At 40.8% G+C, this 26,928-nt stretch overlaps 1 protein-coding gene across 12 annotated transcripts in view; it reads right to left on the reverse strand.

Annotated features, from left to right (window-relative positions):
- ERMP1 (endoplasmic reticulum metallopeptidase 1) overlaps nucleotides 1-26,928 on the reverse strand; it is a 64,255-nt gene that overhangs the window by 25,026 nt on the left and 12,301 nt on the right. For all 12 annotated transcript variants that reach the window (XR_012159103.1, XR_012159102.1, XR_012159101.1 and 9 more), the window contains exons 3-11: nucleotides 24,055-24,182; nucleotides 22,617-22,722; nucleotides 15,414-15,560; nucleotides 13,070-13,162; nucleotides 11,236-11,448; nucleotides 9,914-10,134; nucleotides 7,441-7,615; nucleotides 6,085-6,275; nucleotides 4,828-4,980 (exon numbers count right to left, since the gene is read on the reverse strand). Coding sequence is in view for 3 of the 12 variants with exons in the window: in XM_073345292.1 (XP_073201393.1) it covers nucleotides 4,828-4,980; nucleotides 6,085-6,275; nucleotides 7,441-7,615; nucleotides 9,914-10,134; nucleotides 11,236-11,448; nucleotides 13,070-13,162; nucleotides 15,414-15,560; nucleotides 22,617-22,722; nucleotides 24,055-24,182 (1,427 nt within the window). In the remaining 9 variants the exon portion in view is untranslated. The remainder of the gene's footprint in view (nucleotides 1-4,827; nucleotides 4,981-6,084; nucleotides 6,276-7,440; nucleotides 7,616-9,913; nucleotides 10,135-11,235; nucleotides 11,449-13,069; nucleotides 13,163-15,413; nucleotides 15,561-22,616; nucleotides 22,723-24,054; nucleotides 24,183-26,928) is intronic.

The following is a 26,928-nucleotide window of genomic DNA, read 5'->3' on the forward strand; positions in this document are numbered from 1 at the left end:
TGTGCGCTGGGTAGATCATGATGTGGAAGTATGCGTCCTTCATGTCGAGGGCAGCGTACCAGTCTCCAGGATCTGAGGAAGGAATAATGGTCCCTAGAGAGACCATGCGGAACTTCAACTTTACCATGAATTTGTTGAGTCCTTGTAGGTCCAGGATGGGCCGAAGCCCGCCCTTGGCCTTGGGGATTAGGAAGTAGTGGGAGTAAAAACCCCTGTCCCTTGACTCTCTTAGACTCTCCTTGGAACCTGGGCGTGATCGGACTTCCTGTAGAAGGAGGTGCTTGTGAAAAGGGGCCCTGAAGAGAGGTGGGGGTAGAGGGTGCGGGGAGAACCAACTTGAAGGGAGTAACCCCTTTCCACCGTGCAAAGGGGAGGAGGGATAGCTCAGTGGTTTGAGCATTGGCCTGCTAAACCCAGGGTTGTGAGTTCAATCCTTGAGGGGGCCATTTAGGGATCTGGGGCAAAAATTGGGGATTGGTCCTGCTTTGAGCAAGGGGTTGGACTAGATGACCTCCTGAGGTCCCTTCCAACCCTGATATTCTATGATTCTATGAAAGGGCCCAAAAGTCTGACGTTATGTGAGACCATGCACGGAGGAAATGGGAGAGACTATCTTGGAAAGGTGGGGAAGGAGCCTGAATGGAGACTGGTGCTCCGTCCTCAGGCGCACCTTCAAAAGGTTCTGCTTAGGCCCAGCCGATGGGGGAGGGTAGGACCTCTGAGGCTGTGGTCTGAAGGGCTCTCTCTGCATTACTGGGGTACGCATTCCCAGAGAGCGCATAATAGTTCTCGAGTCCTTCAGACTCTGCAGCCTTGAGTCTGTTTTGTCTGAGAACAGGCCCTGGCCATCAAAGGGTAGGTCCTGGAAGGTCTGCTGCAACTCTAGTGGTAAGCCAGAGACCTGCAGCCATGAGATGCGGCACCTGGCTATGGCCGAGGTTAGGGTCCTAGCCACGGAGTCCACCATGTCCAGAGAGGCTTGCAGGGAGGTTCTGGCCACCTTCTTGCCCTCCTCCACTAAAGCCCCAAATTCCTCTCTGGACTCCTGTGGAAAAAACTCTTTGAATTTCTCAATAGAGTACCATGAATTATAATCGTATCTGCCCAGGAGTGCCTGATAGTTGGCCACCCTGAGCTGCAACCCTCCGGCCGAGTACACCTTGCGCCCAAACAAGTCTAGGCGTCTAGCATCCTTTGATTTGGGCACTGGGGCCTGCTGACCATGCTGTTCCTTCTCATTAACTGAAGCCATGACAAGGGAACACAGTTTGGGGTGTGGGTAGAGGTACTCATACTCCTTTGAGGGGACACAGTACTTCCTTTCCACCCCCTTGGTGAAATAGAGGCTGGCGATTGCCAGATTGTCTTGGCATTGGCCTATATAGTCCGTATGACTGGGAGGGCCACCCTGGACGGTGCCTCCACGGACAAAATGTCAACCACCAGGTCCTCTACCTGGAGGTTCATATTGCGCATCACCTTGCGGAGCAACTCCTAGTGGGCGTGGAGGTCCATAGGAGGAGGGCCCTAAACCGTAGTCCCTGCCACTGCCTCATCAGGCGAGGATGAGGAAGATACCCCTGGGACTAAGGGCTCCTGCGTGGGGTCATCACGTGGAGGAACTTATTGCCCAAGGTCCACCACACTAGGTGCGTGGGCCTGTGTTGGCGCTGGAGTAGTCCCCTCAGAACCATCGGGGGAGGACGGAGGGACGAGACACAGTGGCCTCTGGTACGGGAAGCCCCTGAAGGAACCCCTTGGGCCTGATGGTATGCCCAGGGGGTCCCAAAAGACCACAGTGAGGTCCTTGGCTCAGGTCCTGGCCTTCGTCCAGCCACTGGCCTGCACCATCCTCGCCCTAGTCCTGGGCGTGTTGGCCACCTTGTGAGCGTGACGACATGGAGGCGGAATGAGACGGCCAAAGCAGTGGCGAACGTGTTGGCGCAGAGCCATCCAGTGCTGTATGGTGCCGTGGACCAGTGGCAAGATGTAGAACGGTACCGAGATGTCCATCGGTGCCTGTGGTCATATCAGTACCGGGAGCCTGATCTGGATCTCAATGGTGAACTTCGACAAGACCGGCATTGGAATTGGCTCCGGGTCGAGTGCTGCTCTGACCAGTACCGGGAGCAGTGCCGAGAGTGCGATCAGTACCAGCCGTACTGCGATTCTGATCTCCACGAGCTGGAGCGATGTCACGAGTACAACTGGCGCCGAGAACGGGATCGGTGCCAGGACTGCGAGCGACACTGTGAAAGGTGCCAGGACCAAGATCGGGCCCGGAACCAGTGCCGCTCTGCTTCACTTGGCGACGGCGGTCATATCAGGGATGGTTTTCCCTTCGATGGCACCACCCGCACCAGCGGTGCCACTGGCTGCAGGGGAGTCGGCTCTGTGAGTGGGATCAAGTCCTGCGCTGTAGAGAAGGTCTACAGCATGGAGGGCAGCCTTAGCTCGACCGCGGTGTGCACTGGGGAGCTAACAGGCATCGGATTCGACAGCCCTTGCGGCGCCAGAGTGGACAGTGCAGGAGCCATTACTTGTCCTGTGCGCTCCAACAATGGACTTGGCTCCGGCGCGGGAAGTGTCGGTGGCTATCAAACTGACAACGAAGAAGCAGTCAGTACCTGCTTGGGCTGCTGCTTCTTCTGGCCAGGAGATAGGGACTGGCGCCACGGTGGTGGAGGTGCCGGGGGGGGCCCGACGCCGTGAGTCCTTAGCAGAGTCCGAACGCGGTGCTGGACCAGTCGGTGCCACAGGGGCACTTCGCACTGAAGACAACGCCGAGTCCCGGTGAGCGGAGGAAGGGACCAGGCTAAGTGCCGCCTCCAAAAGGAGCTGCTTGAGTCTAAAGTCCTGCTCCTTTTTGGTCCTTGGCTTGAAGGCTTTGCAAATGCGGCACTTGTCCGCTTGGTGGGATTCCCCCAGACACCTTAGGCAAGAGTCGTGGGGGGAGGGGGGTCCACCTGTTGGCATCGGCTTCAGACAAGCCGAGCAGGGTTTGAAGCACAGAGACCCAGGCAGGGGCCCCAGTACCAGGACGGGGGAGAGGGGAGAAGACCCCGCTCCACCCTATTAAGTACCCTAATCTAACTACACTAACTACTAACAACTATTAACAGGTACTAAGAGAGAAAGCTAGGGAGAGTGGAGATCAGCTACGCTGCGCTCCACAGTTCCAACGACCATCCCGGGCGGTAAGAAGGAACTAAGGGGCACTGGGTCGGCTGGGGCATATATCCAGCGCCATGAAGGCGCCACTCCAGTGGGTGCCTCAGCTGACCCACCGAGTGTTGCTGGGGTAAAAATCTTTCGACGATCATGCACGTGACGCGTACACACCTAACTGGAATCAATATGAGCAAGCACTCGAACAGCTTATTGTAGAAACTTTTCTCCTTTCATTAAAGATAGATTGCACCCTCTTGAAACGTAAGCATTCTATCTTTGATGCCCAGCCAAATACCAGGTTCTGAGTTGCACCAGCCCTGGACTGGGATGTTTGATCTTGCCCCCATGTCATGCTAGAAGAACTTGCAACATGCTTTTGAACAGACCCCAAAATCCTTTTATTTACTTATCATTATTGTTATTTTTGATTGTTATTTTCTTTGGAGTCTGGACCTTGACTATACCTTGCCCAAGAAATTTGGACCTTGACAAAAAATAATTGACTACCCCGATTATGCTAGACTATACTATAAAAACTCCTAAAGAAACTAGTTATACACAAGTCTTACAGGAATGGTGCAGTAAAAAAGATGCTGAGGACATGGAAGATTCTGACTCAGAGCATGCGGTGGTCAGAAGGAACTGGAGAGGTGTCAGCCCACATCTCCCTTTACGCCATTGGTTGGGAGCACGAGAACTATGGCACATGTGAGCTAATGGAAACTGCTTGTAAGAAACTCCGGACTCAGACACATGGGTGTCCCACATGTGGGATACACATAGGCACCATCGCTGAAAGAAGAACAAGTTGTCAGGAGCAAAATCAATTATCCCAGTTTCCAAATTACTGCCACTACCCACTACTCTGCTAAGAAGGTAATTCCACTACATAATACCAGGATATCATTGATAAACAGGACTGGTTGTCTTTTAAGTTACTAATAAGTTTTCTTGATGTCAGATCTCTCAACTGGAGATAAACAGAGAAAGAGGCTCCAAGCCCACTGCAACAAGACAATTTGCCTTTATTTGATAACACTTCTTGTTTTTACACTTTGTGGTGTTCCAAAGTCTGGTAAGACTTTTAACCATTGCAAAGCTACACTTGGCACTCCACCCACTCTTTGCACATACATGTGCACTCTAAAACTAACTGGGGAAGGCAAATCCTTTCACTGCTGAAGATTAACCCGCTATCCTTTCAGGTTGACCATAGCACTCCAACAAAATCAGCATATACAGAGTGCAGCTGAACCAGCCTCCACAGGAAATAGATGGACTGCTCCACAAGGATCAAAAGAGAGACAGTCTACCTAGCTTCCTGCATGCTACTTCTAAAAATATTGTTGGTTAGAACAAATATATGTAAGTATTTAAACATGTTTATTGAGCCAAATTCATTCCTGGTGTAACCGAACAGAAGTCAGGGAAGAGTGGCCCACCATGAGCAATGACAACAAAAAAAGTTACAATAATCTCAAGCAGCTACATTATTTTAACTGCTTGGAAATGAACAATCCTCTTATGAATTGTCCTGTATCCAAGGACAAAATACCCTTCTTTGAAGGGGGAAAGGAAGGCTGAAGAGAAAAACATCAGTTTAAAAAAAAAGAATTTTTTAAATGTAGGCTATATATTATGTAAGGTTTTTCTTACCTGGAGAAAGACTCGCTTAGGCTTTGGATTAGCAGAATCAGAACTGTATGGGAAGAATACTCCACTGCAAACAAGAATTAGTGTAACTCCAAACACTGTAGTTAAAGTTATCAGTGTCTTCTTTGTACTTTTGGCAAGATAGATGAAGTTAAGCTACAAAATAAAAATATCAGACACTAGTTATGAAATTACTGCACTGAATAACGAAAGCTAGTGCTAGTATATTTCTAAAGATCTAATTTATGGAATTCAGAGGACATTTTAAAATGTGATTATCTTCACAAGTGTTATTTAATTTGATGCAAGAGATGTTAAGTCTTGCAATCTTAAATAACCAATATGCTAGATCTATGTGCAAATTTCCTGGAGTTTTAAGAAAGCACACATAGTTTTTTAAAATGTTCATTAGAAAATGGTACCTGATTATTTTTAATTAGAGGACTGTGTGAGGGCCATTGTTAAAAACAGTGTTGAAACATCATGGTATTTATATATTATTCAGGTCAATTTATACACAATGCCACATTCTTCCTAAATTACACTAAAGTCTTAATTAGCCTCCAGTATTAAAATATCTCAAGAAAGTTAAATTATGTTTTTCAATTGAGGATACTCTTCCCTTGCACGGATCTGTGCATCTCCACCCTACAGCAGATATATTCTTGTGTTCTGTCTAAATGGGTTTGCTTCAACTAACAATGTATTGTTTACTGCATTTAAACTCTCTCCTGTACAATGACTCAGTTTAATCTCACCATGAATGCAAAAGAATCATCCTGAATACAGGAAGGGAAGTTTATAATGGGATGGACCCCCATCTTCATAGACAGCAGGTTACTTCAACAGAATATTGACCAAAAAAATGTACTAGTCCTCTCGGTGACTCCTTCACCAATAGGGAAAAGCCACTGAGCTTCCCCATCAGCATCTCATTTTCATATCATGTATAAATCCAACTCTCTAGTCAGATACTGGGCAAAATTCAACCCTGTAATATGTACAACTTCAATCAACTTCACTGAGAGGAGCACACCATTATATGAAGGTAGAATTTGGCTTTCAAATATCCACAAACAGCAGCTCTGAAGTCTAGTTTAATTTTAATGTGTTGATTTAGCTACTTTTATGGGAGTTCCTTGTAATACGCTAGCTTTTTAGCCTACAATTAAACCACGATTAATTTCAAATATTCCTTTAAAAAAGTAGCTCAATATATAGATTACAAGATCTAAAAAAAAAAAAAAAAAAACTCCTTACAAAATAGGAAGATAGAATTACAGTGCTGCTAAGGATAAAGGCTGCCAGCACTACATCAGGTGGAATTTCTGTACCACTTCGACCCATGATGGGAATGAACATTTCAAATATCGTCCAGGTGAGGTACATTATATACAGGTATGGAATAAACATTCCCAGCATGTAAATCACAACAAATCTTATTGTGGCACCTACAGGAGAGAGGAAAAAAACAAGCAAGCATTATATTCTGTAGCCTGTTAAGATACAGAATTTACAGTTTTAATTAGTTACTGTATATAATATCAAGGCACAAATACAAGCTATTTCCAAGGGCGAGGTCCATCTACATGGACAGAAGGCTCCATTTGGTACAGACCATGCCAGTGCAAGACATTTTTAAAGCCACATAATACTATATTGGTATTGTGAAAAAAGCAAAACAGACTTTTGTCTCAATATCAGTGTCTAACTATAACACTGCTTTAGGTCCCATCTTCCATCTAAATATTTGAACAATGATCAAAAAACTGAAAACACTGATAATTTACCCCACTGAATCTATATTGATACATATATTATTTTAGTAGCCAAAAGCCGAGGCTCTCTCACATGGGTGTAGCATTTGGGCCAAATAATCCACATCTGTGCAACCTTCCTCACATGGTCAATGAAATTGTTGCATGCAAATTAGTTGTAAAGGAAGGGTGGTGACAGGTTGAGTTACCTCTGATATCACAATGGTCTAGGACTCTTGGCATGGCATAGATGTGTAGCCGTACAACAAACAGGTGTAATTCGTGAAGTCAAAATAGTTGAGAACTTAGAAAGTGGATGGTAACAGACTGCAAACTCTAGTGATGATTGAACCTTGTGATATGCTGAACAAAGAGACATGCTTGTTGCTGTTTCCATAGCTTCACACTGACAGACATTCTAGGCTTCAGGGTGACAATACTGGAATATTATATATAGAGCCCTGCAAATCCGCTTTGTATCTGATATCGCTTTGTATCTGTGGATATCTGCGTCCACGGAGGAAGATATCCCTGGACCATTTTTGTGGATTGCAGATTGGATGTGGATATAAATTTTGTATCCGCACAGGACTCTAATTACATAGATGACTCAAACCACTCCTACATATCTGCTCTATTCTAAAAACTGCCTTTATGTCAAGGTTACAGTTATTCCTAACAAAATGCTACTGGTTTTCTTAAGTTAGAATAATTCAGAGCTCAGAGAAGTTATTTTTGTTTAAAGAACCACACCACATTAATGGGAATTCTCTTTAGTTTAGTTCAAGCTGGCTGTAATCATGCCCGGACATATAATAACTGAGCTGCTAGGTTGTCAAATAATAAAATCAAATTTTACCTTTTTGTTTGAATTCTCTATAGGTCAATAGTTTTGTGAGTAAAGGAAACGCTACCCACATTGCACAGATGAATGCAGAGCAAAGGCCTAGCTGAGTGATTAGAACCAATGCAATAGACCAAACAAGAAGTGAGACATCAAAGAACATCTCCCCCAGGTACTGCTCATTTGTATTCTGTAAAGAAAAAAGAAAAAATACAGAATTAGCCCACACAGTTATCAGTATATATCAGATCTCTTAAGGCCACTACTGCAAATTTCTGTTGCTTATACACAGCTAAAGTTTTGTTTGGTCACCATCTATCCTTTTATAAACACTGCCACACCAGTTTCTTTCCCTTTATGGAGCTATATAATTAGATGCTACATCAGAGCAGATTCAAAAAAGTAGTTTACAGGAGATTAGTTTGGAAGTTGGAGAGAAGGAAGAGAGAATTAACAGAAAAGGAAGGCAACATTTTCTAGATGTATGTTTTATCCACATTGCTTTTTACTTTCATATGTAGCAAATGGTTTGTAACCACATGAAAACACATTTCACAAACACTTAAGAAGATTCTGAGTTACAGTTTCAGCAGCAGCTGTAACTATACCTCTTCCTATATATTCAGTTTTATTACTGCATATACAATTACATTAAAGCCTTTTTTGGGTATAGTATTTTATATTGTCAAATTCGAGGGTTATTTTATTTTTTTCAAAGGAAACACCAGGATCCACAGGCAAGATCAGGCACATTTTTAACATTGGTTAGCAATGTTAGTGAAAACATGTGGTAGGGGGTTTCACCTTCATCAACTCTAGTTTGTTAAGTTCTAGTAATAGAAACCATTTCATCTCTATTTCTCTTGTAACCATTTCTGATTTTAATACCTTATACTTGTACTCACTTAAAACCTATCTTCTTGTATGTAAATAAACTTGTTTTATTCTTTAATCAAAACTAATCCAATTGTTGTCGTTAAACTGGACTATGAGATAACTCCATTTAAAGTAGCAGGACTTTAGAGGGGCAACAGACCTAAAATATCTGAACTGTTCAGGAGAGGGTTGGACAGTACAGAACATACATTTTGAGGGAAAATCTGGGACTGGGAGTGTATTGAGATAACCACGCAAGTGGTAATCAAGGCTGGTGGAAACCAGAGTGTGACTGAAGCATGTATAGCTGCAGCCTGCCAGCAGACACTCAGGGTGTGACTTGCATGCTGTTTTTTTGTTTATTGAGGGGCCAAAGTTGCGAGTTACGGTAGCAAAGCACTGTGAGGCTCCCCAGGTTGCAGGACAAAGGTGACACAGCCCTTCAATGTCTGGATTGCACCCCAGAATATCATAGCAACATGATGACAAATGAAATTCAATGTCAGTAATGCGAAGTAATGCTCATTGGAAGTGAAAATGTAAACTACCGATACAACTTACAGGGTTCTAAATTAATTATAGGAACTCAAGAAAGGGACCTGGACGTCACCGTAGATAGCTCAATGAAGACTTCTACTCAATGTGCAGCTGTGGTCAAAAAACCAAACAAGAAATTAGGATGCGTAAGGAATGGGATGAACACCATGGAAATTATAATACCATTATATAAATCAATGGTATGGCCTCACCTAGAATACTCTGTGTAGTACTCAAAATGGAAAGTGCAGAATTAGAAATTCACAGAAGAGCAACAAGAGAATGATCAAAGCCAGGGGAAAACTCATAAGAAGAGATTGAAAAGACTGGGATTGTTATCTTAGAAAGAAGAAAAATAAGAGGGCACATGATAAAAGTATATAAAATAATGAATAGTACAGAGAAGGTAAACTGGGAACTTCTGTTCTCTCTGCCTTATAACACAAGACTAAAGGATCATTTAATAAAATTTAAAAGGTGAGAAATTCAAAACAAATAAAAGGAACCACTTTTCCACACAGTCTGTGATTAATTTGTGGAACTCATTGCCACAGGCAGTTATCTGAAGCCAAAAAAATTAACAAGATTTAAAGAATGACTGAATAACTACATAGATAAAGAATATGCAGAGTTATCATAATTAGTGATAACAAGAACGTCAAAACCTCATGCTTCAGGGTTAAACCAATTTAACTACTAGAGACCAGGATGAGACCTAATGCAGTAGAATTATCTTAAATTAGCCTACCATGGGGCTCTTGCCCTTTCTTCTGAAGCATCTAGTATTGGTCACTGTCAGACACAATATTCTCAACTAGATGGGTCTAGGGACTGATCCAGTTTGATAATATGCTTAAAAATATTCAACTTAACACCCTAAGAGATGTCCTTTAAATACATGTTAGACAGAGATACAAATCTTCATGAAGCTTATGAGCCAACTGAACTGATGGGCTTCCAAGTAGCCAATACTGTATCACAGTTCAGATTATTAAATCCCTGTTCATCATCAGTAATGATCTAATTTTTCTACTCCATGTCACCAACCAGTAAACTACAAAGAATCAGCACTTACCTTATAATAGAACTTTTTGGCTAACGTGTGCACAAGGATTAGTTTAGCTGCAGCTGCAGTTCCATACAAGAAGATGGAGACATAGAAGTGGTTATACCAAGAAAGAGACCGTCCGATGAGAGAGATGAACACTGCCACAATAAGAACAGTCACTAATGTGGAGAACCAACTTAACAATGTGAAGCCAAATGCAACGGAGAGCTCCTTCATGTAGTTAATAGCTAAGGAAGAGAGAAAGAATAGTAAACTCAAATGCAATGGGCCATTTTATTAGCTACATCTTATAGTTAGGGTGCTATACTGGAACTAAAATTACAACAATGATCACCTTGGAAATTAAAGCAATTAAACAAGACGCAATGTAGGTTTAGGGGTCTGCTGTTGAAGATTCCTTTGCAGCATCAGGGCCTAAGCTATCCAGCCCATGTCCTTATCACTATAAGATCCTTTCTTACTGAACTAGTGATTTGTTCAGGGCATTTCCCTTGAGAGATTATCCCACAGCCTAGGAAACCTCTTGTTTGTTTTTTTAAGGATTCCAGTTTATGTTTTCCCAGAGAAAGAAGGTAGTTTCCGTAGCTTCTGTAGGAGGTTGCATGGGTCACTCGCAGGTTTAAACTAGTGTAAAGGGTGGATTCTCTGTAACATGAAGTCTTTAAACCATGATTTGAGTATTTCAGTAACTCAGCCAGGGTTTGGGGGTCTGTTTCAGGAGTGGGTGAGGTTCTGTGGCCTGCAATGTGCAGGAGGTCAGACTAGATGATCACGATGGTCCCTTCGGACCTTAAAGTCTATAAGTCTATTTAGCCTACATGAACAAGGTCCTTTAAGTAAGTTTTAGTACCCCTTTATTCCTTTTAAAAGACTGTTTTATTATTTGCTGCTGTATATTGACAAATTTGTATGTAAAAAGATACCCCTTTTTTAAATAAGAAAGAAAAAAGCCCTGCCCGTGTTACTAAAACTAACAATTTAAACTGGACATTGAATCATTTTGAAATAATTTCAGATGGCTGTTTTTAACTTTTTAAAAAATGCCACTGAAATTTTCATGAAAAGCTGAGCTACAACACAGTCTTGATTTTGGGCCTATGATGATATCCCTTTATCACTGTAGTCATTTCATGCTTGAGTGACTTAATACAATGAGCTCCAAAGCAAATGACACAAGCCACTGAGTACACAATATCCATTTTAAAGTTCATCTATGCAAGTAACTGCATAATCTGCTGATAATTTCCTATCATGTTAGCTCCTGTTTATTTAAAAACTTACAAGTTCCTCCTCTTCAGAAAAATCACATTTGTCTTAACTGGACTTACCCCTGTTTCTGGGCTGTAATATTTTTTTTCCTAGATAAAGGACAGTAACTGCAGTTATTATATAGTTCATGATGGTGCCAACACGAGCAGGGTAGGCCAGGACAAACAGACCAAATACATCAAAGAAGACCACATTTCCATGCCGATAGTCAAAAGATTTTGCCAATTTATCTGATGTTGCTAAGTATTTTAGCATTCCTAATATATTGTCACCTGTTTAAGGGGGGGGAAAAAAAAGACAATATATATAATAGGAAAATAGGAAAAACAAGTACATAGTTCTATATATAGATGTTATAAAAAAAACCATTACATCTTAAAATTATACTTCTACATCACGTTAGAAATGTGTTTAAGATCTTTCAGCTGTCATTTCATATTTGATTACACACAATGCAAAATATTCTTCTAAACCAGGAGTTCTCAAACTTCAATGGACCGCGACCCCCTTCTGACAACAAAAATTACTACACAACCCCAGGAGGTGGGACCGAAGCCTAAGTCTGCCTGATTCCTACTACCCCAGGTGGGGTGCCAAAGCCAAAGCCCGAGCCTCACTACCCTGGGCAGGGTAGAGGGTCAAAGCCAAAGCCCAAGGGGTTCAGCTCCAGTCAGAGGGACCTGTAACCTGAGCTCCGCCACTCAGGGCTGAATGCTTCAGCTTTGGCCCTGGGCAGTGGGGCTTGGGCTTCAGCCCTGAGCTCCAGCAAGTCTAAGCCAGCTCTGGCGATCCCATTAAAATGGGGTCACAACCCACTTTGTGGTCCTGACCCACAGTTTGAGAACCACTGTTCTAAACCTACATAGTGACCCTTAATATAAAAAATCCTTGGGAACCAAGCTCTAAGCAGTGACATGCGCTTGCTGTAACAAATTATCAAAATGAGGAGCATCAGCTTTACAACAAGGATGGGGGGGAAAAAAACAGAAGTACACTAGATCTTGCAGCTGTATTACTTTAAAAACAAAACAAAACATGTAAAACTGTTTGATCTCCATGAAAGTTATTCACAGAACTCTGCTGCTGAACCAATTCCTTCAACTAAAACTGAATATTAGCTATATAATTTATTCATGACTGCAATACGACAACTGATGCTTGAGTGCCTATAAAAAGATTGAGAAACAAGCCTGGAAAGAGTAAAATTGATTTAATTCTACCAGTCAAAGAAAGAAGACACTAATTTTGTTAATATTCCTGGTGGTGACAAGCACACACTTGGGTGTTGTGGTTTTTCAAAAATCTATTAATAATTTCTTTTACAGATTCTCTTAAGAGTAAATTTAGTGCTTATAAAAAGGTAAAATATTGACAGATCTGGAAAGTGAATTGTTCTCTTTATCCCCGGAAATAATAAAATATGGGCAGTGGCAGCAGCAGAAGCTTGCCCAGATTGTCCTGCCATTTTCGTTCTGCCCTCGTTAGGGAAGGACCAATCCTAGAGGCAGTTCAGTCTCCATGTCACCCATTTAACCCTCAGCCTCCTTGTGGAGAATATTAAACAAGGATTCAAAGTATTGTGCATATTTGCCCATATGAAAATGGCCAGAGACAGATCTTTGAACAGTCATCAGAGGGTGATGAATTTGGTCAACACTGGCCTGGCCAGATTTCAATCTGAAAGAGGCTCCATAGCTTGTTACAAATCAGGAGCCACTGAATTCTGAGAAGTTTCATTTCTTTTGAAATTTACCAAATGTTTAGATTATGCATCACTAATCGTTAAGAAATTTCCAACTTATAGGGGCTATGATAAGGATTAGTGGGAAAAGGAAGCAATTTTCATTTAGCCATATTCTTTATCGAATTTTTGATGGAAGTCTGAATACCAACCTGCTCTCTGAATTGAATCCGTTAGTATTCTGTCTGGTGTGTCATATTTTGTATGGTAAATGTAGCCATTTTCAATAAAAGCCAAGTCTATTCCTATGAAGATAGAAAAGGACTATGATTAAAGTTACCTAAACCTAATCAAAAACACTTGAAAGCTTTCAGAACATTTTACAAAGTAAAAAATAGTTTTGTTCTACCAGTGTAACCCAACAACCACTTTTGACTACTATGACTTGAACAGCTTACCACATGTAGTAAGACTGCTTAAGAACCAATTTTGTAACAGAACCTGGACATATTTAATTAAAGGTATATGAAAATATTTGAACCTTCTGTATTTTACTGCCATGCCTGGTGTTTATACACACAGCTTCCCTCTACTGTAGAAAGTCATGCCTATGCCAATATTCCTGATCACCTGATTCTCTAATGAAGCTAGCCTCTAGCCTCCAAGGACAGCATAAGCCCCCTATCACCTTCCATAGTTTATTTGGTGACTGGTTGTCTGCCTGAAGCAGTGGAATATCACTCTTACCAGCCAACAGCCAAATTCCAGATTTTGTGCTTTCCCAGCATCATCACTAAAGATTCAGTGTGGTTCTATACAGAAAAGCAACTAGAAAATGTAATCCTGAGATTGCATGATTACCACTGCTTAACAATTCTGTGTGGTCAGCTTACAAGTAAAAAGAGATTTTTTGTAATTGCCAGTCTTGCAAAGTCTGCTTGGACTCCAAAAATCAAGCTGAGTTCTTTCCTTCCCATGAATCACCACTAGTAGAGATTCTGCAAGCCAAATGATGCCTTCAGTGTACCCCTGTGAAATTCATAGTGTGTACGCTCACAGTAGTACCTACATACTCTTAGTGCTGTCACTGATTTTGTACCAGTGTAGCTGATCAAAACAAACAAACAATTTTGTTGGTGCACGAGAAGGAATAGAATCCATTTCTCAGACACAGCTGTTTTCGCTCTGCATGGCTATCAGAAGAAAGGCAATAAAAACTCATTTGCCACCTAATAGAGTAGGTACATTTCCAAACACAGATGGACACAGATTAGCTACATCAGAAGGTACTATGCTTACAAAATCCATTTTGAGATTAGAAGTGTGCTTCAGAACAGTTCAGAGCACGCAGTACAATACTTTGCTTTAACCATGTCCTTAAGTGTCACTCTGTGTAGACCACTTTTCTAGAGAAGAAGATAACTCAGTGTTCATTCAAAGCTAGACATATTAAAATACCTTCAATCCTCCTCCTCTAGAAATCGATTTTCCTTTAGCATTTGTGCCAAATGAGATGTCATTTTGTGCCGTCTTCTCCAATTAAACCACCCATTATTTAAGTAGTTAGGAAAAAGGGATTAGTGTGAAATGTAAACTAAGGATTCAAAAGTCCCCATACCTGACCATCTGGAGCATGACTACTGCAATGAAAGTAGCAAGACTGCAGCCATAAGAGTTACAAATCTAAAAGTGATGCTTCTTTTTTCCCCTGTCTATTCCTTACATAGATAATTTTTCTTTTAATTCTTGATTGCAAGTGGGGGTTTTTCCCCACTTGAATTTAAATGTTTTAAATGTAACTATGCTATAATATATATTTGACTTCCAAGAGATTTTCCTGATTTTTAAATAAGTAATTTTCCCCATGTGGTTGCCCCCTGTAATAGGCTCTCTTTCTCCCTGGGGTACCCATTGGCTTTATTAACACTGTTTGCAAAAACTGCCATTGCCAACTCATATGCCAGAAACGAGCACGTTTCTGTAGCCCATATATCTGGATTGCAAAGTGACAAGGGTAGCAGCTTTCCATAACCTATACCTGTGAGGTGGCATTAAACCTCAGCTACAACGTGATACTGTGGTCAATGCTGTCATGGAGGAAAGCATTTTATATTTTCAAACCTGCTGTACTTTGACAATGTGGTACCGTTTTGGTTTAATTAAGATCAACTGTAGTTTGCTATATTAGTCCACAACTTAAAAGTCAGAGAATTTTCAGTGTGCCATGGCATGGCCATAGCATAGTGTGCTAGAAGTCAGGGGGCTGACAGAGAATGAAGACACACTGAAACAGAGAACACTCAGGACCTTGAGTATATACACCTAGTCTGTGTGGGACACCAAAAACCATGAGGGTTATTTTCCTACAGGAGAAACACAGTATGTTCCTCCTAAACTTAAGCAGACACCAAGTCAAGTTTCAGTTTGGAGTTCATGGCCTAGAGCCCAAACCCTAAAACTGTTACATGAATGAGCATTTACAGGATTGGCCCCTTGTTATAAATCTAGATAAGGATTAAATAATGCCCCCCATTGACAGGCTTACTGATAACATACCTGGAATATTCCCGAAGTCCCTGTAGATACGGAAGTCTGTATCTGCAGGGATAATTCCACTCTGAAACACTTCCTGTGCCACCACAGAGGCAAAGGGATGCTTGGCTGCAAAGACATATGCTTGTACCAACCAAGGATTTTCAGGCCCTGCCAATGGAAAACAAGGGATTTACAAAAACTGGAGAATCATATACAAGATCAAAACTAAAGGAGTGAAGAGTGCTAAGAGGAGGCATCACTGGGCTTAAATATCTGACCCCTGGGAAACACCTTAATTAAATGCATCTTGCAGGCCGGTCTACCTGATATGAAGGAGTACATTCTGAATCCACCTACCCCAAAACAAAGCAAACACTCAAAGAAGAACTAGGCACATTCAACTACATCTAACCAGTCTCTGGATTAAGTATCAGTGTTCACGCATAAAAACAGACCTTAATGGAAAACTCTTTTCTTCCGTGTTTCCACAGTTTCTCCCTTAAATAAGTTTCATGCTGCTAATTAGTTAATATCTCAAATATGTTGCTGCGAGAGAGCACAAGATTCAAAGTAGGGACAGTAAACCATATTGGAAGTGGATGGGAAGAGAGAGGAAACTGAAGTTTTATCAGGATCATATCTATATCATGTCGAGTTTGAGAGCCATGTCCTCTATGATTAAAAAAAACCTGACTTGTAGGGTTTTTCATGTCATTGTCCTTCATTCCAATCATCCTACTCCTTAGTGCATTCATTTACAAATAATTCTCTATACATCCAGCATAATGGAATATCATCAACTAAGAAGAGGTCATGAAAAATATGGGAAATTTCTCTATTTTTTAAATTTTAAATGTATGACTTCATTTCCCTGATCACTTTTGTATTGTTTGGCCACAGGGTCTGAAGGGGCTAATTTCTATTATAGGACAGAGGGAAAGCAATGTAGTGGCTGCATGTGCATCAGTAGGCGTATTCATGATCAAGCAAGAACCATCAACATATAAATGGTGTTACTGTGGAGGTATAATGGAAGACCAACAGCCAACTTCAACTTTTAATGATTGCCAGCCAAGGAAGGCTGAACATGTGAAAGAAGTGTGACTGAAGCTTGAAACAAAGAACTGAGATGTTAGACTATAATAAGAATGCTGCTGTCCAGTGCAGTAGTGTGTGAAACCCTCGATGTTTGGGCAAGACATGCACTCTATGCTGCAGCACACACATGTAGGCAGGCTTTGCTTTACCATTCTAATCTAAGGAACTAAATATCATATTTCTGTTGACTAATAAAGGATATCTTGTTTTGAAACAGCTGTCCTGTATTGCTGCAAACATTTGCTAGTTGCAGACCTCCCAAGATGGCAAGTCTCCAGCAGGGGTTTGAGCTCTTTGGGACTGCTGAAGGAGCCATGGTGAGAAAAAGAGGTGTTGAAACCAGGGACCCAGTCTTGGAGTAGCTGAGTAGCAGGGCTGTCCCCTATAAAAAGGCGAAGCCTAGGGAAAAGACAACTACACTCCCAGAGACACTATATAAAGGTTGCTTAGAGGCATAGAGTGCTTTGTGGATCCATGACACATGGTTATCAATTTTATTGTAAATCCTTCTCTGATCTAATAATTTCCTAAGGGAAATTTATATGCTTTTATGACCTTCTTATTTTTAAACTAAAATGCTTCCCATGACAGGCAACCAGCCTTAATCATAACTGTATCGGTGATTAGATACAATGGTTATAGGTTCAACATAAAACAGTAAGGTAGTTCTTGTTTAGATTACTGCACGTCTCCAGTTCACAATGCTCAAATCCCATTTTCCCATGCAACAAACACTAATCTCAGTGTTTAAAAACAAGTTAAAGCCCGTTCATCGTGAGAGATTAAAGTCAATCTCAAATAAACTTTGAGAACTGTGAGGATTTAACATAAGATTGCTACTGTCATTCAGTAAATCTCTTAAAACATTACTATACAAAAGATTCAAGTAGTACACAAGTCTTTACCTGTGACAATATTATGAACAAGGATTTTTAAAATTGCACTCATTGCATGTTTAATTTATTTTTCACTATTTAAACCATTTTTACTTTTTATACTTTGTTCAGTTTGAACACTGCAAATAAACTCGCATGGTGTCCTATGCTTTAGCAAAGCACCTAGCCCATTTTAGCCCAGCACTGGGCACAGCCTAGGAAGGAAGTCAGCCAAGGTGGCTTTAAACCTAGGGTTGCCAATTCTCCAGGATTGTCCTAGAGTCCCCAGGAATTAAAGATTATATCATGTGATGAAACCTCAAAGAATAAGTTCAACCAATACTGGCATCCCTATTTAAACCATATTTACACACCACCCCTATCTTGATGCCAGTTCTGCACCATGCAGATCCCAACATGGATTTGAGCACCCTCAGGGGCTGGCTCCATAGGCCAGGAGCCACTATCATGGCTCTACGTCACATTAGGTTTCCCCAGGCAAGGGGGATTCTTCAATGGCAGGTTTACAGATTCTTCACTCCATCAGAACAGCATATAGCAGACAGAGGTATTGGGGAATTTAGCACTGTGGTCCCTACCACAACTTAAAAAATCTCTCACTTGATTACCATCAGTTTCATTTTCTGACTCTTGTGCAATAGCACAGTGATGCAGTGTTTGACCTACACATTCTTCTGGAGAGGTTTTAATCCAAGATGAAAGGATGGTTTGATTAAGGTTTTACAAAAGCCTCCTCCTGCCCCAAAACCAAAATCCTTCCTAATCTGGGCCTAAAATTACACACAGTCTCTTTATATAATTTTTAAATCTAAGTAACTCTTTAGGACATATTGTTGATCAATAACCATTTATGTGGCAGTAGCACATAGGACCCTCAATTAATTTGGACCCCACGGTGCCAGTCACTGTACAAAAATGACAGTTCTCACCCCAATCCACCTACAAGATTTTTTTTTTTTAAAAGGTATCACAGGCAGAGGAGACAAATAAGCGGGCTAGGATGGGGAAGACAGGATAACAGATAAACATAACATGAGCACAATTAGCCATTTAGTAGCAGTGACTACAGCTCACCACTTTCCTAGCCATTATCAGGCTGTAATTTATTGTATGCATTACATAAGAGGCAAGTTTTGAGGACGATAAGGTGGCAAGCAGCTTTATAGATTTTGACTCCAAGCTTCCCCCCCCAATAAGATGAAGCATGAGAGAAAACCTGAAAGTGCTCAGAGAGTCAGGAAATCCAGGCTGGCATCATGGGCAGAGTGGTGCCAAGAGATGACCTTGTGATAACAACCTGGCTAAGTAGGTTGGGGGAAAGTTGTAGAGAACTTTGAAAGTAAGGACAATATGTTTTTGCTTGATGCACTGGAAGAGGAGATGCCAATCAAGGGACTTCAGATGGGGCTGACAGAGCAGTGAGCCAGGCAGGATATTTTAGCAGCCACATTCTGAATAGATTTGAGTGGGGGAAGTTGCAGGCTTCAATGCCAGAGAGGTGGTATTAACAGTATTCATGGCAGATGATGATCATGGCATGGAGTTTTAGCAGTGTGAGCAAGGAGGAAATGTAGGATCTTGGAGATGCTGTACAGGAAGAAGCAGCAAGGTTTAGACATGTGTGGCTCAGAGGAGAGGGCTCAGTCAAAGAAGATGCCAAGATTATTTTAAATCTACATACTGTTAGGATATAGATATTCAGGCCTGTCTGTAAAGGCCTGTACTCTAAAAATTTAGGTGTATTCTTATCACTTGGCTAGTTATAGAGGTATAAAAGAAAGAATTAAAATCACTGTCTGCTGGTGTAAAAGCCTTCTCTCACTGTGACAGTCTGAGGCTCTGTGCTTAGGCTAAGGCCTTTGGCTAAGCAGCAGAGGCAGCCATAAGCTGGGAAGCGACTGGTCACATCCTCATATTCCAAACTAGTCACATTGAAAGAAGGTGCTATTGGGCTGTTAGGAATACAATCCTGTCCTGATAGTGCCTATTCCCTCCAGAGAAAGGAAAGTGCCTAGAAAATGTAAAAGGAAACTTACTTTGATAGCATCCTGTCTGGCAAGAACTCACTTATCAATAGCTAGGATGTGAAATCCTCACTTCTGTATTGTTTTGTCATTATAGTTCCCACTTTGCTATTGTTTGTCTGTATAATCTCTGTCTGGTTCTGTGATTGCTCCTGTCTGCTGTATAATTAATTTTGCTGGGTGTAAACTAATTAAGGGGGTGGGATATAATTGGTTACATAATCATGTTACACTATGTTAGGATTGGTTAGTTAAATTTCAGAAAAATGATTGGTTAAGGTATAGCTAAGCTGAACTCAAGTTTTACTATATAGTCTGCAGTCAATCAGGAAGTGAGGGGGGTGGGGGAGATGGGAACAGGGAATGGGGGGTAAGGAAATTGGAATCATGTTTTGCTAAAGGGGGAAATGGGAACAGGGAATGGGAGTGGGGAAACTGGAATCATGTTTGGCTAAGGGCAGGAATGGGAACAGGGACACAGTGTAAGGCTCTGTGGTGTCAGAGCTGGGAAGGAGGATACTAAGGAAAGAAACTGGAATCATGCTTGCTGGAAGTTCACCCCAATAAACATTGAAGTGTTTGCACCTTTGGACTTCGGGTATTGTTGCTCTCTGTTCATGCGAGAAGGACCAGGGAAGTAAGTGGGTGAAGGAATAAGCCCCCTAACACATACCACTGACTTTGTGCTACAAACTGTTAGCACCATAGCAACATGTACTGGAAACAGTCAATACCATTGTAAATAGTCACCACTTATTGAAATCCCATGTCACTGTTAATTGAAGAGCCCTGTCAGATCATTCAATCCATCTCTTTCACGTTCAATCAGTTCTGTTCCTACAGAACAGTCTCAAGAGCCATATCTTGCTCGCACTGAAGTCAGTTAGAGTGTTACCATTAGGTTCTACTGGAGGACTGAGAACTAATTTAACGTTTGAATATTTACAGTGACAGGAGCACTTCACTCTCCTTAGAAGTAACATAACAGGGTGAACGAGTGGCACAATAGCACAAGGTTTTTTGAAATGTCTTTCTTGCTTCGTTTTAAAACTCCTTCCAGAAATGCCTCTCTCTGTCTCTCCAGATTAGACTAATAACCTTATACTGAAATCATGGCATTGGTTGTGACAATGGGCCCTCCTGGCTACTCCCAGCACACAGAGCACTTCTGCAGTGATTCACCTGGCTTTTTGCTTGTTGATCTTGTATATACTTTCCCCTTTAGTACAGAAGTTTGTTGATGCCAGCACTTCAGAAGATTAAATTAGTTTAAACAGCAACACTTTTTAAATGCTGTGTTGAACACCACTATTATCAAAGGATTAGATTAAGTTAAGCATTTTTTCAAGAACCACATCTTTAAATGCATTTATTATCAATTTAATACCTAGAAAGGGAGTAAAAGACATAAATTGTTTGAAAATGCATAACAAAGTAAATCACTTCCCCCTAAAGGGAGTATTTCTTACTTCATCCCAAGGGTAGTAATATATAGCCTTCATTTTGTACTTTAGATCTTTAAAGCAATGTATAAACCAAATCCCCAAAACTCTTGAGGAGGTATTAGCAGTATTAGTCTCCCACTTCACTGATTGGGAAATAGATTAAGTAATATGGTGATGATGACATAGTGAGTCACTGATAAAGCTGGGAACAGTTCTCAGACATTCCTGACTTCCTGTCTCAGATTCATTACTCTACCCCAGTGGTCCTCAGCCACAGGTACCTATATCCCTGGGAGGTATGCAGAGGTCTTCCAGAGGGTATATCAACTCATCTAGATATTTGCGTAGTTTTACAACAGGCTACATGAAAAACACTAGCGAAGTCAGTACAAACTAAAATTTCATACAGACAATGACTAGTTTATACTGCTCTATATACTACACAGAAATGTAAGTACAATATTTATATTCCAATTGATTTTATATTTATATGGTAAAAATGAGAAAGTAAGCAATTTTTCAGTAATAGTGTTCTGTAACACTTTTGTATTTTTGCCTGATTTTGTAAGCAAGTAGTTATTAAGTGAGGAAACTTTGGGGTACACACGACAAAGCAGACTCCTGAAAGGGGTACAGTGGTCTGGAGAGGTTGAGAACTTCTGCTCCAACCAACACTGAATTCAACAGCTCCTTTAATGTAATAACTGGATATACAGGAGTCATTCATAATGTGTATAGTCATTAAAATGACAATACAGTAATGTGGATTAATGCACTCAAGCACAGCAAGGCCTCTATTGTTCCTTAGGCAGATATCAAGCAATTTTTAGGAAAAATAAATGTCTCATATTTTAGAACTTTGTTTTTACTGTCTCCTTTCCAATGCTTTGGAACCCCTCCTCCCCACTACCTAAGGATATGTTTGGGAGACTCCTCAGCTCCCACATTATTCCTCCAGCAATGTGTCAAATTCATTGTTTTGAAAAACTCTCTACTGAAGTTTTCCATAGAAGCAATAAATAAACTGGAGCAGCAGAGGGAAATCTGCAGCCCAACCAGGATACAACGGAAGTTTATCACCAGCCCATTTATATTTCTGCAGAGTTGTGGTCAGCAGAAAGCTCTGCTTCCAACAGAAAAAACAAAATGCACTCATTTAAGGTGTTAGGAAGTACAGAAGCAGGATTATCCACCATTCCATTGATCTGTTTTGTACCAACTACTTCAACACAAAATGGAACTACAACTGCTGCACTTAAAGCTCCAGCTGTGCTGCAGAGGATTTCCTGCCTGAATGGTGAATTTCACAGCATAAAAGAGAGTTGTTGTTTTTTAAAAGGAGTTAGATGGAATTTTCAAGGATCCCAAAGTGTTTTATGGTTAAAAATTTCAGGTTGACAGATGAGAGCCAGGAAAGCAAGATTAAGGCCAATATTTCATTCTAAATTCATTATGGAAAAAAGTACAAAAAATTGGCATTAAGAAGACATGTTGCCTCACTGTCTTCACAATGACTTTGTCTCTGCTTGTGCCAAAGCCTTAGGGTAATTAAACCTGTTCAATAGTTTGTTATCTTCAAGGTAAGGATCTGATGGAGTCTGCATGCTGTGAAATTTATTCTCATAGACCTCATGGGCTATTTTCAATATTCTTTAAGAAGTTTGTTTCTAGTAAGAAAACTTTAGTTTGTTTGTTTTTTTGTCCTAAATAAAACACAACCAACTCATGTGTACAAGTGGGAAATGTAATGCATGATCATACCTGTCTGAAATACAAGTTCTTTCCCTCCTACACCTGCTGCCTCCAGGTTAATAAATGCTCTAATCGACTTGGCCCAGCGGTGTTGTGTAATGAAGCCATGACTAGCCTTGACAAGAAGCAAAGAAGATATAGGTCAAATATCTTTAAGAAAAAGCCTAGAGATTATTTGCCATCAGAGGCACCTGAATTCAGATTTTGACAGGGGAACGATCACAGGTGCATTGCAGGTGAAGCCAGAAGTTTACTTGAGGGCACAGAGAAGAGGAGCCATCAACATAACAAAATTCACTCATCTGCGTCCATGACACCACCACCACGTCTCCTCTTTCTTCATGCCCTCAAAAACCCTTATGTTCACACTCATTGTTTGGTGTCCAATCCAAATATTTAATACGTATATTATTACATACTAGAGAGTCCAATCAGCTAGGCCCTTTAGAAACACAGACACACAGTGTTTGTCTCAAAAAGCTTACATGCCTACAAACAATAGTTTAGCATAGTTAGAGTGGTTTAGAATCTAATTGTTTTTGTAATAACAAAACATATTTAGGTAATTACTACGATGATCAGGAATGCAACAGATTCCCTACTATGGCCTACTAACCAAATTGTTCTCCCTGAATTATGAATGAAGAACCACATTACAATATAGACTTCCATAACAGTACATTAGTATGGTTAAACTTGTAGTATAAATGTAAACTGAGTACTAAAACCACTTTACATTTCCAGAATGATGTAAAAAAAAAAAAAGTGACCTTAATCTAAGTGAGAATCATGCCTGTAGAGTAGATGACCCTTTAGAGTTACAAGGTCTGTTAACTTTCACTGACAGAAAGTTATACAGCATTAAAATACTTTTTCAGGGGAGGGTAAAGGAGGAAACAAATGTCTAACATCAGATTGTGACTTGCCAACCATCACAAAAAACTTTAAAGCAAACAAAATAATCAATTTGCACTTCTGTAACATCTGTCATAGGAAATCAAAACATTTACAAATATTAAGTCTGGTAGTTAAGTATTTCACCCATCTGAAAACAAGTGTAAATGATGCACAGAGAATTGACTTTTTTTTTTTTTTAAACTCAACATCACACAGGTGAGAGGTAGAGCTGGGAGTAGAACCCAAGGGTCAAGATTCTCAGTCCTCTGAGCTGAGCAACACATGATGCTGCATCTTACTTGCAACACTTAGGAACCTGCTCATTAAAGCAACATTGTGAACATTCATAATTCAGGTTAAATTAACTTTATAAATAGCATTAATTATAATTATCCTCAGATAACTGAAAAGCCGATTAACACCTGTAACGGACATTTAGATTTGCAAAATACAAGTCAAACCTATAATTACTATTTCCTTTGTCAATCATCTCTAATTCAGGGTTCTGATTATGCATGTTTTATAAATCTGGCATACTAATTAATCTTACCTGCAAGATATTTTCTTCTGCACCGTTGAAAAGGAATATGACAGCATGTTGCAAGGGATCAGATGACTTTGAGAGAGTGTTCAGTATTTCAAGCATCACTGAGCAACTAACAGCATCATCACTGGCACCTTAATAAGGGGAACAGAGCAGCTAATGTGAGATTTTTAACATGGTTAAGACCTGTGCCCTCAACTTGACCCTTTACTACTCAAACATATTTAAAGAGTACATCATCCATCTCATTTTTGAAAACCTAATATTGTTACAAGTGACAAGTTATAACACTACAAAGTTTTTAAAAACTGTAATATTCCTAGTAATTTTATTCTGACTATACGCAATGTGCAAACAAATGAAGTTTCCGTGTTTGCCCCTGCATAATCCGTTTCCTGTATTTGTACAAGTCTCTTACAGCAATAGGTAAGAAAAAAACCATTTAAAACCAAAAACTGCCAACTAGACTCAGGGAGAGATGTAGTATTTAAGATTAAAAAAAATTAGTTAAAAGTAAACTGAACAGATTTAAAGTCAAGTGTGTTCCTTTAATATTTATGTTGTGATATTTTCATAATAAATTATATTAGTTGTGCCTGCAGTGATATTAGATAAATCAGTGCAAAAAATAGTGCTAGAGGAAACAGTGTAAAATGGTTTTAAAATACTGGACCAAACATTCATTCTTCTCTTAAAATAAAAAGTAGTTTCAAATATTATTTTAAAAACACTTGTGTAATAATCCAGCTTCTGGTGAGAGTTAGCTTTTGGCATGCCACCACGCTGCACAAGTAACCTTTAAGTCTATGGGTTGTTTATCTGTAATTATTACACGAACAAACATGGACATAGAGCAGTGGTTCCCAAACTCGGGTTCACAAAATGTATCAGGGGGTTCTCAGAAAAAAAATCTGTAATGGCGGACAGAGCCTCCCTAGGGACCCCAGGCGCAGGGCCGGCAGCCCAAGCCCCGTGGAGCCAGCAGCCGGGACCCCGGGCGCGCAGGCGGCAGCTGGGACAGGGGAAGTTGGGCGGCGTGAGGAGCAGAGTGGGAGCGGGAGCCACGCTGTACCTGGGGGTGGGGGGACCGTCCAGGCTAATTTGTCCCTGGCCCCAAACCCCCCTGATGGCGGAGAAAAAGTATTTGTGCGCCAAATCAGCCAGAACCAAGGTTATTGTACCCAATGTGGCGGTAACGACTCCCAGTTAGTCCATACTCAGTCATTCTCTGTAGTGTGCCATTTTGCTCCAATGAGACGTGAGTGAATATTCTCATTTTCTAGTTTGTTCATTTGTTAGTGTTCTCAGTGCGTTATTTTTATCTGAACACCCAATATGGACAAGTGGCTGAAAACGGAAAGTGTAAAGACATGAGAAAATGAACGTTCGACATCAGCTAGTGTTTCATCAAATCCAAAGTGTGGAAAATGTCAGTGATCATGATGGTCCTGGAAAGTTGCTTATGAAGAAAAGAAAATATGACAACGATTATATAAAAAATGGCTTTACATGTACTGGTGATCAAAGGTGTCCAAAACCACAGTGCGTAATTTTTGGTGATGTTCTAGCAAACAGCAGCTTCAAACCTTCTCTACTTTGGCGCCACTGAGAACCTAGGCACCCCCCACAACTCAACAAGCCTGTTGATTTTTTCAAGTAAAAATTAACCAAGTAGAAAAGTGATATGTTTTGTATCCAAAGCAAGTACTGCTAATGAAAATGCACTTGAAGCGTCATATCAAATGAGCTACCAAGTAGCAAAAGCATCAGAAGTCCATAATATAGCAGAGAGCTTGACTGGTCCATGTACAAAAGACAGTTCATTGCATGCTCAGAGAAAAGTCTGAAAAAAGGATCGACGTAGTACCTTTGTCCAATAATACGTTGTCACGAAAAATTAATGTCAAGTAACGTAGAGACCACAATTGTACACAGAGTGACAAATAGTCCATATTATGTTATACAGTTGGATGCATCAACTGATGTTGCTAATCTATTTTGCTAGTGTTTGTACGTTATGTGAATGAAGGTATGGTTGAAGACGACTTGCTGTTTTGTCGACCATGGAAAGAACGTACAACTGGAGAAGATATCTTCTGACTAATGTATATTTTCAAGAAAAGTAAACAGATTAGTCTCGTTGTCTAGGCATTTGCACTGATGGGGCCACATCAATGAGGGATTTGTAGTTCGAACAAAAAAGGCTACATCAAACGTCTCTTGGACTCATTGCAGCATCCAGAGACAAGCCCTCGCAGCAAAACGCATGCCTGAGGGACTGAAGGAAGTGCTGGACAATGCAGTGGTGAATTTAATAAAATCACAGAAAACAAATTGCAGAATATTTCACATACTTTGTAAAAAACTGGGTAATGTACACAATTGCCTGTTGTCCCATAGCAAAGTTAGATGGCTGTCATGTAGCAAAATCCTTGTGTGCTTGTTTGAGCTTAGAACAGAAATCCTTCTTTTTTTCAACAGCCACCCTTTCCATCTCACCAGCTGTATGGAAAATCATGTCTGGCTCCAGAGCCTGGCTTACTTAGCAGACATTTTCTCGAGGATTAATTACCTAAATTTCTCTCTTCAAGTCCTCAACATAACAGTTTTCAACATACAAGACCGACCTGAATCCATGATAAAGAAGTTGCAGTTCTGGGAAAGGTGTTTGGAAAACAATTAACCTGAGCGTTTCAGTACTCTTCATGACTTCCTGGCAGAAGATAAACTTTAGTGGGATCACTGTACTAAAACCAATATAACTGCACACCTAAAAGGACTTTGCAAATGTTCAGGGAATACTTTCCAGCTACGTCAGGTAATAACGACTGGATTCGCAACCCCTCTGATGATACCACTTTCTCAACACATATATTGAGC

The sequence above is a fragment of the Lepidochelys kempii genome, chromosome 5, assembly GCF_965140265.1.
Source record: "Lepidochelys kempii isolate rLepKem1 chromosome 5, rLepKem1.hap2, whole genome shotgun sequence".
Classification (NCBI taxonomy): Eukaryota; Metazoa; Chordata; order Testudines; family Cheloniidae; genus Lepidochelys; species Lepidochelys kempii.